This window comes from Rhinolophus hipposideros (assembly GCF_964194185.1).
Source record: "Rhinolophus hipposideros genome assembly, chromosome: 11".
NCBI classification, from domain to species: Eukaryota; Metazoa; Chordata; class Mammalia; order Chiroptera; family Rhinolophidae; genus Rhinolophus; species Rhinolophus hipposideros.
This window is the reverse complement of record NC_138057.1, coordinates 31,567,303-31,583,067: the sequence shown is the minus strand read 5'-3', so window position 1 is coordinate 31,583,067 and position 15,765 is coordinate 31,567,303. Positions and strand designations below refer to the sequence as shown.

The following is a 15,765-nucleotide window of genomic DNA, read 5'->3' as shown; positions in this document are numbered from 1 at the left end:
TCGAGCCCCGAGGGGTGGACTCGGCTGGGCGATGCTCTCGGCGTCGCCCGGGCGCTGATTGTAAACAGCTACACGTTTTCCTTCCAGCATTAAGTGTTGCACCGAATTCCAGGCTTCGACCCTCTCTTGTCTCCAGTCCCTCTTGCTCTCGCCATAAACCTCTCAAAGGAGAAAAACTGTTGGACCGAAATGTGGTGAATGGGCAAATGTAAAGATGGAGGGAGATTTGGAGAGAAAAGTACCACTGGTTGGTCCCGTGCCCTGTCCCAAAACAGGTCTCAGAAGCAGCTGCCCCCTGGGACGCAGGCTGGCGCTGTCTCCATGATTTCTCGGCTGCCTTCACACCTCCCCTTGGGTGTGGATTAGAGAGTCTTTAAAAATTCTTTGTTTTCAGCCGTGACTGTGATTGATGTGCACAGGACAGGAGCTTTGAGATAAATTTTTAACAGTCATGGGCCTAATTGCCTTGACTTGAGTAAAGTGTTGTTGACAAGCGCCAAAACGACCGGCCTCCAAGCTTCCTTTTTGCCCTACAAAGGTATTGTAGATAGATTAAAAGTAGGCCCCAGTTAAACACACATCAATTAAATGGCTCGGATTTTGAACCGGTACCCGGAATAAGACACATGAGTTTAAAAGCTTCTGTCTGGTTATCCCAAATTGGGAATCTCAGTTAAAGAAAAGGGAAAAAAACCTCTCTGCAGATTGAAGAAGATGGTTTGTAGTTGGTCCTGGAAGCTTTTTGGGTCGTGTTGATGTGTTTAGTTTTGCACTGGCTCCTGTACTAGTTGGCCAGCCCATTTCATCATCTGTCTGAATGCATTTTCTGCACACTTACATTTCTGTCTTGAATGGCGATTGGTTGCAAGTAAGGGGAAAATGCCATGTCATTGATGGAGATAGAAGGTTAGGAAGGAAAGAACCAGAAGACCTGCATACCATGGAGAGGAACTTGGTGACAGTAGGAAAGGCTGTGTTGGTACACGATTATTGCCCTTGTTGTACTGCTCAAAAACACAGACGTTAAGGAGGGGCCACTAGCGTGGTTTATGCCAGGCCCTCATCCCCTCATCGTCTCTTGCCCTCATTTGATTCTGAACCTTTGGCAAAGCAATTGCTTGATTGCTCTACTCTGTGGTATTCCCAGCCAGCTCTCCCCTTCACCCCTAAATCATCCTATAGAACTCACCACTAGCTGGATATGGTAAGAATACAGGTTTCTACTTCTATGAATTCTGGGCAGAGCTTTTTTTTTTTTTTTTTTTTTTTTTTTTTTTTTTTTTTAATGACTAGAAGTAGTTTAACCTGGAGACCTAGGATTTCTAATGGGAATATAGTGACTATAAGATACAATTTAGTGTTTATCTCTTGGCAGGTGGCCTCCAACTAATGTGTAATGTTCCAAAGGATGCTTCCCTGTCTCCCCTGTCCAGTGTGAGCATCACCTCACACTACACACATGGACAGGCCTTGGCCACTTGGCATTTTCCTGAGAGGGTACCAGACTCTGGGACGTGGGGGAGGTAGTACTGGTTGGCAGATGTTTTGGAGATTTTTGAGGAACACTGTGTATAGCATTATTTGCCTTACCTTATTAAAATACTAGGGGGAAAAAGGAGCCCCTAATTTAGACCTCCTTGTACTGACTTCAAGGCCTCAGAAATCTTGTAGACATTTGCTTAATTTCTTATAGAGGGAACTGAGATACAGGTATATACAGTTGGACCTCTGTATCCATGTTTTTTGCATCTGCAGATTCAACCAACTGTGGATCGAAAATATTTGGGGAAAAAAGTTCCAGAAAGTTTCAAAAAGCAAAACTTTAATTTGCCACTCACCAAGCACTATGCTGAATCCACATAAATGAAGTGATATGTAGGCATACCATGCTATTGCCTATATGCAAATACTACACCATTTTATATAAGGTCCTTGAGTGTCCATGGATTTTGGTATATGTAGGATCCTGAAACCAATCCCCCACAGATGCCAAGGGGTGACTATACTTGCATTCATAGATAGACGCGGATATGTGTATATGTATACATACACCTGTAAGTGTATATACATGCATGCATACAGATAAATACATGTAGCCCCTGACACGTTATATGGTCATAGTCAAGTGAGTCCTTGTGAGCTGGATTGAAGATGTAGCCACAGGGCTTGTTACCAGTCACCTTTCCCTTTCTGACGCTTCCTGAACTCCGATTCTGAGAGTTGGAGAAAACTCAGAGTGTTTCCAGTACCATCTTCAGCTTAAGTGCAAGAATTACATCCCTCAGAAGTGCTTACTTAAACATCCCTGCTGGTGTGGGCTTTGGAGGGTGGGAGTGGTGTGGAGGCCTTCTGCCTCAGGAGCAGTCATTCAGAAGAGGTTTATTGAGCCCCAGTACGTGCAGGGCTTTGTGGGGGTTATGAAGGAGAGTAGCTGGTTGCCCCGCTCAAGGAGCTTTCTAATGAAGAGCTTGACAGAGTAGCTTGAGTAACTTGAAGTAGGGAGAGCTGAGTGTTGTCGAGGGGCTCATTGGAGTTAGAGCAGAGACTTCCCTGGAGGTTATGTAGAAAGGCTTTCTGGATCTGCTTCTGATTGGACAGATTGGGTTGCAGTGGTGGCTGCGAGAACAGCTTTGAAGTCAGAGTGTTTTGTTTAATTACGTTGAGGTAAAAATCCTTAATTTTTCATGGTATGGTATCTTGTGATTAAGAGTTTAGGCTTAGACTTAGATCTCAGTTTGAGTCCTGGTTCTGCTTTTGCTATTAGCTCTTGGACCTTCGACAAATTCTTTAACATTTCTGAGCCTCAGCCTTTTAATCTGTAAAGTGGGGCCAGTACTACCAACTTCATAAGGTTATTGTGATGATTAAATGAATTGAATAGTGCCTGGAATTTAGGAAGAATAAATGTTAGCTGATTTTATTATGTATACTTCTACCCACTGGGTATAGTTCTGCTCTCTGGCATCTGAAATCTGTTCCTACATCTATTATATGTGGAAACTTTTCAAATATTTAAAGAGAATTATGCATTCTCTTTGTTTTCTCTTTTTGGTCTAACGGTTTCCTTTTAGGTGATGGCTTTCAAATATTTCTGTGTTGTAATGGTTCTTTACCAGGGGCAATTTTGCTCCCCAGGAGACATTCGGCAGTGTTTGGAGACATTTTTTGTTGTCACAAATGAGAGGCAGCTCCGTCATCTAGGGGTAGAACCCAGGAGTGCCACTAAACATCCTACCGTGCACCGGACAGCTCCCCACACAAAGAGTTATTCTGTCCAAAATATCCATAGTGCTGAAAAACCCTGGCCTCCTGGACTTAATTATTAAGTCTTTTTTTTTTTTTCCCTTCCGTACCCCTAATGGTTGGGAATAGCAGTATGTGGTCCCAAGAAAACTGCACAAAGGTTCAGAAGGGGATAACACACAGCTCAAATGCTGTGACTTTGGGCAGATTAGTTAATCTCTTAAATAAAACTTCCCCCTTCTAACCCAGAGGGATTATAAATAATGAGAAGAATTCAAACTCTAAAGAAAGATGATCCTGGAGTGGTTTTTATTAATTATACAGCCACATGTGTAATTTTTGCTTCACTGTTGAGAATCATAAACAGTTATGTTGTCTCATTAGACTCTTCCTATCAGTGAGGAGGAAATACATATTTTTTTGGTGGCTGTTTTACTGAAGGTAAAGAAACCAAGGCATAGTTAAGTAAGATAGCTGGTGAAGTTGACCATCCACTGAGTAACAGAGCTGGAAATCAGCTCCAGCCTGAAGGGCTTGTTTTCCCATCTGACTGTGTGATGGACTTGGGCGTTCCTAATCATATTATAAAGCAGCTGTCCAAAATGCCTCTGTCTCTGGATTTCACAAGGGCTGTGTCTTGCAGGGTTCAGTTGAGTTAACATTTCCTGGGTAAGGTGAGGTCCAAATGGAAAAAAATTCCACCAGTATGAAAATTGTTTTAAAGTAAGAATGCAGAAATGATGGACTTGGGCAAGAGCATTGGTTTAGTAGTTAGGACAGGGGCTGCTACTATCCAAGTTCCTGAGCAGGTCATATGACCAAGCCTCACTGTCTTTCCCTGCGAAATTAGAGAGAGGAGGTTTTTTGATCCCATGGGAGTGCTGCACTTGGCTTAAGCAGATGAGATTCTGAAAAAGGAGGGGTAAGTGGCGTTTTAATCACAAGAATACTTTAAAATGTGCTGAGGAAGCATGCTACATAGAGGCTCTTTAAAAGGTAAAACATCTGTTGGTTAAACTGATGCATTGTTTTGGGAATCAGTCTGGCTGTTCATAAATTAGATCTTTTAAAAGGGTGTTTGTAAGGGAGAACTCTTTCTCCTCTACTCTTAATACTTCTGACACCAGATATGTGGGTTTTTCCCCCTCCATATCAAGCAACTTCAATTTTCAGCAGACAACAACTGGGTGTCCTACAGATTGAACTCAATTCTTACACTATGTGGTGGTAGCATTGGATCCCATAGATTAAGGGCTCAGTGCCACTGCCCCCCACTTCAGATGCCAATCAAGTCCCAATCGCAAGTCCGGGTTATTTGTACTTCTGATTAGTCAGCTGTGAATTGGGGCTTCCCACAGTCCCCTCCTTGGGTCCAATAATTTGCTAGAATGGCTCACAAAGCTCAGGGAAACATTTACTTACATTTACTTGTTTATTATAAAGGATATTATTGTGTTTTCCTGAAAATAAGACTGGGTCTTATATTAAGGTTTGCTCCAAAATACACATTAGGGCTTATGTTCAGGGGATGTCATCCTGAAAAATCATGTTAGGGCTTCTTGTCCGGTTAGGTCTTATTTTTGGGGAAACACTGTATAAGGATATATAGGATATTATAAGGATGAACAATGAGATGGAGAGGTACATAGATAGGGCCAAGGCCAAAAGAGTCCTGTGGCAGGAGCTTCTGTCTCCGTGGAACCAGGGCATGCCACCTTCCCAGAATGTGGAGTCCTTCACCAACCTGAAAGTTGTCCCCATGTTCAAGAGTTTTTATAAGGCTTAATCTCGAGGTTTGACAGACCCCCCCCCACCCCCCCATCAGTGAGTGGAGCTAAAATTCCCAACCCTCTAATCCTTTGGTCTTTCTAATAACCAGTCTCATGTCCCATGCTGAGGCTCTCTAGGGGCACCACCCTAAGCCATCTCAGCAGCATAAATTCAGGTGTTCAAAAGGGGCTCTTTATGAATAACTTTTAAAAGACACGCCTATCACTCAGGAACTACCAAGGATTTTAGGAGTTCAGTGCCAGGAACTGGGACACACATCAAATATATTTCTTGTTACACCACGAGGATATACCTATATTTTATTTCAGTATGGTCTGGGATTCAGAGTTGTTTATAGGTAACTGGATTTGGGGAAGGCCAATGACTATATTAGTAAGTGTAGTTTGAATATTGTCTTGTTATTTGGAACCTGCCCTCTTGTGTCTGCATTGACTGTTAAAGTTTGCTCCCACATGATGATTATTAGCTGCTCCAAACGAGGTGCTCATCTTTTAAAGACAGATTCCAATGGTCTTAATGGTCCATTTCAGATCTGCTATTGCTTTGAAACTGTAAATGCGATTCCAGATGGAACTATGCACCATCGTGTTTTTTTTAACCATACTTTTTATTTGGGGATAATTGTAGCTTCCATGCAGTTATAATAAATACTACAGAGCTCTCTCTGCACTTCATCTGTAACATCTGGGAAAACTACAGTAATGATGCCATAACCAGGATACTGACATTGGTAAGAGTGAAGATACTGAGCTTTTCCATCACCACAGGATTCCTTAAGTTGCCCTTTTAGAGCCACACTCACTTTCCTCCTTAAGCCTTGCCAATCACTAATCTGTTCCCCATAATTCTGTCATCTGAAAAGTAAATAGGATCATACAGTAAGTTAGTTTTGTGGTTGACTTTTTTCTCTGTCTAGCATGACTCTCTGGAGATTTATCCTGGTTGTTGTTTTTATCAGGTTTATTTTATTTATTTATTTATTTATTTTTATTGCTGAATAGTAGTCCGTTGTATGAAAGTACCATAGATTTTTTAACCACTCATCTGTTGAAGGACATCTGGATCATTGCCAGTTTTGTGGCTATTACAAATAAGGCTGCTATAAAAATTCATGTATAAGTTTTTATGTGGACATAAGTCTTTTTGGGATAAATATCCAGGAGTCCAGTTGCTGGGCTGCATGGCAGTTTGCGTGTTTAGGAAACTGCCAGACTGTTTTCCAGTGTGGCCTTACCATTTTATATTCCCATCAGCAATATATTATGTGTGATTCAGTTTCTCTCCATCCTTGCCAGCATTTAGTGTTCACTCTTCTTAATTTTAGCCATTTTGTTAGGTGTATAGTGCTATCATGTAGTTTAATTTGTATATTTCTAAGGGCTAATGATGTTGAACATCTTTCCATGTCCTTATTTACCATCTACATAGCTGCTTTGGTAAAATGTCTTTTCATGTCTTTTGCCCATTTTCTAGTAGGATTGTTTGTTTTTACTGTTAAGTTTTGAGATTTCTTTACTTGTTCAAGTCCTTTGTTAGATATATAGTTTGCTAATATTTTATCCCACTCCATAACTTGTCTTTTCATTCGCTTAATATGGTCTTTTGCAGAGGAAAAGATTTTAATTTTAATGAACTAGAATTTATCAATTTTTTCTTATATTACTTGTGCTTTTGGTGTCAAGTCTATAAACTCTTTGCCTTGTCCTAGATCCTGAAGATTTTCTGTTTTTTTTTTCCTAAGGATTTTATAGTTTTACATTTTACACTTAAGTTAATTTTTGTATGAGCTTTAAAACTTCAATTGAGGTTCTTTTTTTTCTTTTTGGCTATGGCTGTCTAACTGCTCTACCACCATTTGTTGAAATGGCTTTCTTCCATTTAATCACCTTTGCACCTTCGTGAAAAACCTGTTGGGCATATTAGTGTGGGTCTCTTTCTTTGTTCTCTATTCTTATTGATCTGTATGTGTATCCCTTTGCCAACACCACCCCGTCTTGATTACTGTACCTATAATAGTGAGTCTTGAAATTGGGTAGGCTCATTCCTCCAACTTTATTCTTATTTTTTGTGATTGTTTTAGCTATTGTAGTTCTTTTGCCTTTCCATATAAGTTTTAGAATAATCTTGTCTGTATCTTAATCTTGCTAGAATTTTGACAAGAACTGTGTTAAACCGGTAGTATGTCAATTTGGGGAGAACTGTCATCTTTACTATTAATATACTGAGTCTTCTAATCCGTAAACAGTATAGCTCTCCATTTATTTAGATCTTTGATTTCTTTCATCAGCATTGTATAGTTTTCAGCATACAAGTCTTGTTCATGTTTTGTTAGACTTACACCTAAATATTTCACTTTTTTGAGCAATTGTAAATGGTATAATGCTTTTAATTTTGTTTTCCATGTGTTCATTGCTAGTATATAGAAACACTTTTGTTTTGGTGTTTTTCTTGTAACCTGCAACCTTGCTGAATTTACTTATTAGTTCTAGGTTGGTTTTTTTGGTAGATTCATTGGATTTTCTTTGTAGACCATCATCTGCAAATAGGAACAGTTTTATTTCTTTTTTCCTGAACTTTATGCCTTTTATTTCTTTCTTTTCCTTGTTGCACTAGCTAGAACTTCTAGCACTATGTTAAGTAAGAGTGATGAGAGTAAACCTCCTTGCCTTGTTCCCTATTTTAGGGGGAAAGCATCCAGTATTTTGCCATTAAGTGTGTTAGCTGTATATATTTTTTAGGTGCTTTATTATCAAGTTGAGGAAGTTCCTTCTATTCTGATTTTTGAAGACTTTTTAAAGTTATTATGATTATTTTGTCAAATGCTTTTTCTGCAACAATTAGTGTGATCATGAGATATTTCTTCTTTAGTCTGTTAATATGGGTAATATCCCATTTCATTCCTGATACTTATGATTTGTGTCTTTTTTTTTTTTTCGTCTGTCTTGCTTGGAATTTGTTAATTTAAAAGAGCCAGCTCTTTGTTTCATTGATTTTTTTTCTTTGTGTTCAAATTTATTTCTCCTATTTTTATTATTTCCTACTTGCTTTGGATTTATTTTGTTCTTTTTTCTAAGTTTTTGAAGTGTGGTTTATATTATTAGAATCTTTCTCTTTTCTAATGTATGTACGAGTATTTGGTGCAGTAAGCTTCCCTCTTAACATTGGTTTAGCTGTGTCCCACAAATTGTGATATCATTTTAAATTTTCTCAGCTCAATGTGTTTTTTTGTTCTTTGAGACTTTCTCTTTGAACCATGGATTATTTGTAAGTGTTGTTTAGTTTCCAAGTGTTGGTATATTTTCCTGTTGCTATCTGTTATTGACCTCAATTTGATTCCATTGTGGTTGGAGAACATGCTCTGCGTGATTTCAGTTTTTTAAAATTTGTTGAGGATTTTGATGGCATTGTTAAGTCCCGTGTCCTTGCTGATTTTCTGTCTAATTGTTCTATTGATTATTGAGAGAGGGGCTGTTGAAGGCTCCAACTATAATTGTAGCTTTGTCTTTCTCTTTTCAGTTTGAGCAGTTTTAGCTTTATATATCTTGGAGCTTTGTTGTTTGGTGCATTTAGGATGGTCACATCTTGGCGGATTGACTCTTTTACCATTTTATAATTTTTTTTTCTGCCACTAGTAATTTTCTGAGGTGGAGGAAATGCTCTGGTGAATTCGGTAGAGAGAGAATTTACCTCCTCCCAATGTGTTTGTAAAGAAAAGCACTAGAACTGAAGAGTGTGGATGTGAATGAAAACTTGAAAGCTGGTAAAAAACAATATAAATCAGAGAATTAAGTTGCCCTTTGTTGATTTTATTTCTTTTACAGGTTTTTATGTAAGCAAAGCAAACTTCTTAGGAAAACTTGGAGGTTTTCATGGACCAAAAAAAGTAATCTTCAGTATTAGTTATTATAAATAAAGCAGCAGAAAATATTTTTGTACATGTAACCAACATCTATTTCTGCAGGATAAAATTCTAGATGTAGGATTGCTGGGTCAAGACTATGCTTTTTTTTTTTTTTAATGGGAATGTGGAATCAAATTAGAGTATGTGAAATCCCCTTGCTTATTTGATAAGATAGCTTTTCCCATAACTTATTTCTTCCTTGTATTGACACCTTCTGTCTTTTTTTTTTTTTTAAGATATATTTAATGGCATTTCTAGTACCATGGTAAATTGGATAGATGATTGATTGGGTTTGTTTTTCTCATAGTTTTAAAGGAATTATTCTTTGAATTTGATTTTTTATTTTTTAAAATAATCTTTTATTAAGTATACTACACATTAAGAAAAGTACACAAACCATAAATGTATATAGCTTGATGAATTATGACCAAGTGGATATACCCATGTAGTCGTTACCCATGTCAGGAAATAAAACATGACCACTGCCCCCCAAAACCTTTCTTCTCATGCTTGCTCCCAATTGCACCATTTCTTCCTACCCCCAACATAAACAATACGTTGACTTTTTACACCATAGATTAGGTTTTTAGAATAGTAACCATAATTTGTATAAGTGGAATCATAGAGTGTGTATTTTGTTGTGTCTGACTTTTTTATTTCTGTATTGTGTTTGTGAGATTCAGCTCTGTTGCGATGGCACTAGTTGTTGATTTTCATTGCTATATCATGGTATTACATTGTTTGATATGCCACAGTATATGTATTCTATATTAAAGTATTGCAAATATTGTGTTTCATTCTGTGGCTTCTCTTTTCACACACTTAATTGTGAACAATAGTTAATACTTTTAATGTCCAATTTATAAATCTTTCCATGTTCTTTTAAAGAAATCTTTTTCTATCACAAGGCCACAGAGATATTCTGATTGAACCATTAAGGCTTCTGTTTGTATATGTAAACTTTATTACATTAAATACATTTATTCTTCATACTTTTAAAACAATTTTACTGAAAAATAGATGTTGAATTTTATCAGATACTTTTTCAGTAGGAACTAAGCTAGTTACTTGATTTTTTTCCTGTTTATTTAATCTTGTTGTATGTTTTTAATTATGTTGTTTATGTATTTAATTATGTTGTAGTTTTTCTTATGCTTTATTACCCATTCCTGGGATGTGCCCTTCATAGACATAGTGGACAGTTAAAAATTGTGTTATGGTCTCTTTTCTGAGATTTTATTTAGGAGTTTTCATTTGTGCTCATCAAATGCGGTTAGCTTGTAATTTAATTTTTGTGTGTGTGGTGCTTTTTTAACTGTTCTGCAATTGAAGCCATCTCTACACATGCTTTTCTGTTCTTTGGAATGTTAAAATAAGAATTACCATTTTTGAATGTTGGAAAAAAATTTTCCATTAAGGTCAACCGTGCTCTTTTCTGTTTATTACTTGATAAATTTTTTAATTTAAATTTTCCCTTTGTTTTGGGTTTATCTTTTTGTCTCTTTTTTTGTTTTATCTATTTTGATTTGTCATCTTTTTACATAGCTATATATCTTAATTCCAAATGTATCAGTAAATAATAGAGAATAGTTTACTAGAAAAGCTTGTGATCTTTATTAATTATATAACTTTTTATTTCTGATTTTATTAATTCACATTTTCTTTCCTTTTAAAAATGAATGAGGCAACTGATTTGTGTTTCTTTCTCAATGAATTAGTGTAATTATAAAAACCTCATTAATTTTAAGGTTGCATAGTGTTCTGATACATAGATGTGTCATAATTTAAGCAGACTAGTATTTCTTAAGTTGTTGTAATGCCTTTAAGTTGAAACTGTAGTTTTTGAGATTTGCTTCTCGGTTTTAAAGCATAGATCTTTAGATAGTACTCCTTCTCTCGCTCCCCTTCTTTGAAATACCCTTCTTCTGTATTTCACATTTAAAATCAGCTCCTGCCCTCCCTACCCCCTTCTTTGAGACTTGGTTTTGCTTTTCCTAGTGAGGAATGGGACAGACAGATGACTGTGATACTCTCATAGGAGTAACCAGCCCCTTTAAAGAATTGATGAACTCACTTCTTTGGGGGGCTAGGGAAAGGAGGGCATTAGGCTTTCGAGATGGTATTTAAGGAATTCTGAGATTGAAGTTCCTAACAGTACAAATTTGTTTAAAATATGAAATATAATAACATAAGAGAAATTCATAAGACACAAAAGTATTACTTAAAGGATTATAAAATGAACACCAGTGTGACCCCATCCAGGTCAAGAAATAGAACATTTCCTGGCTGCATCTATGAGGCCTCTTCCATTTACAGCTCCCTTCAACGCCCCCAGCGGTGGCCACTTTCCTGACCATTATGGCACTCATTAAGGTTTATAACCTAGTTATGTATTCCTAAGCAATGTAGTAAAATTGTGCTTATTTTTGGGACTTTCCCCTAATGTTTTTAGATACCTGAAATTTTGTACCCCCAGGAACAGCCTTGAAGAGGAAGAATCACTGAGGGTGTGTGGGAAGTGAAAGGGAAGGAATCCTACACATCTCTTAATGAAGCTTGGGGAACTTCAGTCTTACTATTTGTAGGTGAACTTGAGATCTTTTTTTACCAGGTGATGGAGCTATATCTTCACTGTTGCCAGGATTGTAGAACTAGCTCTGTGTTTGGTTCTTTGAAGTATGGCTTCTGAAGCACTGAATAGCTGTGACCAGGGCATGGTACTGTCTGGAGGTCTCGTTATGTGGCCATTCTTTTCCTACCCTTGTTCCTCTGATGGACATGTTTAACTGTGTTCATGCTTAAGAGCCCCTGTGGGTTGCAAAAAAAAAAAAATTGTTTCTAAAGTCATGCTTGTCTTTTTCTTTCCTAATGTGTAAAAGAGAGTTTAATTTTGGACTTTATTCATCAATGCCTGTTCCTCTCTCCTATTTTGGCACCTCGAAAGCTTGAGCAAATCAAGAGTTTTCCCTTTTTTTGTGTGCCACGTACTTTGCATTTTCTATAAACATAAGTACAAGGTGGCATTATGGTATAGATCATACCTGATTTTTTAAAAACAGAATATTCTATATAAAAAGGCCATAGAAGTAATTTCTAGTTACGTTTTGTAGTTGTTACTTTCAAACTTTTATGATGCTACTTACCCCACAACCTAACGCACATACAAATACATGTAAAACTGAATTAAAGTTTCATGAAAAGTACCTTTACTATATATAGTTACTCTGATATCGTTTATTCTGTTCTAATTTCATTAAAATAAATGTTGATTGGGGACCCATTAAATTGTCTGCAGGATCCTGCAGTAGGTTACTACCTGCAGTTGAAAAGGTCAGTGATTTTCTAGAGGAAGAGGTTGGTTGCAAGGGATTAACCCGAGTGAAACTAATTAGTGTTGTGCTGTGTTGAGAGCCTGGACTTCGGAGAAGGGGGGACCTGGCCTCTACTCCTGGCTCTGCCACTTGCCAGTCGCGAACTAGTAGGAATTGTTATGCGTAGGCCTTCTATGAAATGGGAATGGCACTTCCTGCCTTGGGGTTTTTAGGATTAAATGAGGGGATATGTGGCTGCAAGGTAAGCATTAATCCACACCCGCCGTTGTGAGCCATTGTTACTTGTTTCAGGACATAATGGAATTTCTCTGACTTATAGTGGTCTTTGTACTGATTGCAGAATCTGCTATGACAGAAGCTTTGGGACAGTGTTAAGTAGCTGAACAAGTGGATGGAATTGCTTAGTTGATCTGCTTACCCTTTGGGTTCAGTTCAGGTGACTGCTAGGGTTGGGTCTGTGCTGGCAAACTCTGCTAGTTCATTATAGGAGTGGGAACTGCAGAGAAGCCTCAGGCAGTCGCAGTGTTTTCAGTGCAGAAGAATTGGCCTTCCTGTCCTTGTTCATGGGTAGGAGGTTGGAGCTAAAGTGTGTGTGTGTGTGTGTGTGTGTGTGTATAGGTATGTGTGTGTGTGTGTGTGTGTGTGTGTGTGTGTGTGAAAGATCAATTCAGGGGAAGACCAGAGGACATATCCTCCTGAGTCTTCACTCTCCCTTCTTCCATATTTCACATTTAAAATCAGCTCCTGCCCTCCCTACCCCCCTTTTTAAAGAATGACCAGCTTTTATATTTTAAATAACTATTCATAAAGGAATTGAAGCAAATTTGAACATTAAATGAAGACAAACCCATTTATTAACATTTGGTGTTTATCCTTCCAGTCTTTTACTCACACATTACAAAGAAAAAAAAGGTGGCAATAATACTGTACATTTAAGCATCTTTATAATGAAATTAAAAGCTGAGCTGGTGGGGTAGCTCTAGAAGTAAGATGGTAGAGGAAGGGAGAGGAGACGCTTTGTTGAATGGGGGAGACAGTCACCTCTTATTGTCTCCGAGACTGGAGGGTGGCCCTTGATTTAATATGCCCTCTTAATTTTGGAACAAGTAAGACTTTCACTTTAAAACTCTTCTCTACTTTCTGCTATTTCTCCCTTATTTGGCATGTACTTCTTAGGTCAGTAGAAATAGGTCTTATGGATAGAGTTATGCTGCTGAAATTAATACCCCATTAGATTACTGGTAGAGTTGCTACTTCCTGTGGGATATGAAGGCTGGATTGTTTCTAATAGTTCCATGAAACGTATGTGGAACGTAAGCTAGTTAGTGCTTTTCAACTGCTTCAGGTTCCTCAATCAGTGATCCCACCCAGGCCCTGAGAAAAACCCAGGTGTGATGCAGGAGGTAACCGACCTTTCATGACGGTACCTGAGTGGGATGTGCTGTCTGGAAATGGTGACCTAACCTGAGGCCAATCTGTTGTCTCTTTTTTCCACAGATTTTGAAGCCAGCTTCATAAGACTATTGGACAAAATAACAAATGGTTCTCGAATTGAAATAAACCAAACAGGTAAGCTCCTTTTCTTCCCATTCCTGAAAGCACCTACATATGTACTACTTATGCATTCTTCTGTTTCTCACTCCTTTTGATGGTATAAATGTTGTGTTCAGGTGGAAAAACCCAGTTTTCTGTCTGATACAGTTGTTTGGAGGTGTGTGTGCAATCTGTCAATTTAAGGGGCATACACTTGATTTATGGAAGGTAGAAGACTGAAAATTTCAGATCAACAAACAAGCACCTCCGCGTTTTTAACAATGAAAATGTTTTATACCAGCATTTACATACAACTTTTCAAAGTCCATTTACTTATATTGTCACAAATAAAACCTTACAACAAACACCGTGAGGTATTTATGTGTGCTGAATTTTGTTGTTTTATTTTATCTTTTAAAATAAGTGTACACAAGCATATGCAAAAAAAAGACGAAATTCCCTCTACTTGTTCTGTCTTCCATTCCCTCGCCCAGGAGTAGCCCTGCGCACAGCCTGCGGTGTGTGCCCTGTGTCCTCTACATACATTTGCCTGCACGGGCACTTCTGTACCTCAGACCATCAGCATGGCCGTGCTTTTCTACGTTCTGTCGCCAGTTGTCCTTCACTGGCACAGGTGTCTCTGAGAACTTGCCCTGCCGGCACATGCAGGTCTGTCAGTATTTCAGTGGGCCCAATACAATATTCTGTTGTACAGCTGCATGATAATTTATTTAACTCCTCCTTACTGATCAACATTCAGCTTGTTTCTAGGTTTTTGTTTGTTTGTCTGCTATTAGAAACTCTTCTGTCTACATTGTATAGGAGACCATGGCAGACATCCTTTGGCAGACCCCGTGTACTACGTACCTCTCCATATACATGCAACAAAAGAAACTCTGACCTTTCCCATGTGTTCACTCTTTTAAGAAAGAAGACAAGCTTGGCTTTATAAGTGGCCTGGCACCACGTGAGACTTACTGATCTGTAGCTGCTTCAGCCTTACATTACAAAGAACAGGTTTTAGGCAGGATACTTCAGATGCCCTTTGCAAGCTGTGATTCTCTTAGTCTTCCTTAGCTTTACTTTGAAATTGCTGGAGAGTTTTGGAGAAGTTTATGTTGGTAATTCAGAGGCCAGATGATTCTGTTCTTTTCTAATCACATCTGCAGCTTAGGTTGGGAAGTAAGACATGGACACGATCCTGCTTCCACCTCATGTTCCCCTCACCGTCACCCTCACCCCCACCCCCAAACACGCATGCGCATGCACCCAGAGTAGAATATTCTGATGATCTGGTCAGTTTCTCATTTGGTTAACTTGCAGGCATAAACAGATTTGCAGAGTTTAGTAGTTATATAGGGTTTAGTTTTTGTTTTTCTTTTGGCTTTTTGACCTAAAGGATCGGTTTTGTGACTCATTAATAGTGTTTAGAATTACTGATGTAGAATGCTTCCCTTTGAAAAGTGAGGGAAAAATATGATTCTGATTGTGATTATTGGTATTTTGGGTTTTAATAAGGTAAAACCTAAATTTATTCTATGAAACTCGTAAGAGCTGCTTTGCTTTTGAGTGAGTGAACATATCTCCTTTCTCTAATGTTACATTTATTTATTTATAAATTGTGCCAGAAGGCATTGCAAAATATTTGAGCAGCAAAAATACCTTGTTCGCCCATTTATACCCCCAAATCATCTGGAGTATCTTGTTTTATTTTTTCCTCTAATATACAAATCTAGTAAGGAACTTTTTGGATGATATGAATATGTGAAAAAGTGAATAGTTTTCACTAAAGCTATAAAATAAATTTAGACATTTCCATTTGTTACTATTAAAATAGCTACTATTAATGGAATTGCCATAAAATACTTGCTTTTTCTAGACATCTAGTTTGGTGAGTGCAGTATATGGGAAATCTCATTTTAATGGCCTGGAAGAAGCTGATTGCTGGTGTGATGATTTCAGAGC

At 38.0% G+C, this 15,765-nt stretch overlaps 1 protein-coding gene across 3 annotated transcripts in view; it reads left to right on the top strand.

Moving 5' to 3' along the window:
• The window catches only part of RCL1 (RNA terminal phosphate cyclase like 1), a 170,847-nt gene that overhangs the window by 25,364 nt on the left and 129,718 nt on the right, over positions 1-15,765 (top strand). For all 3 annotated transcript variants that reach the window (XM_081067171.1, XM_081067172.1, XM_081067170.1), the window contains one exon: positions 13,765-13,836. In XM_081067171.1, the coding sequence (XP_080923297.1) occupies positions 13,765-13,836 (72 nt within the window). The remainder of the gene's footprint in view (positions 1-13,764; positions 13,837-15,765) is intronic.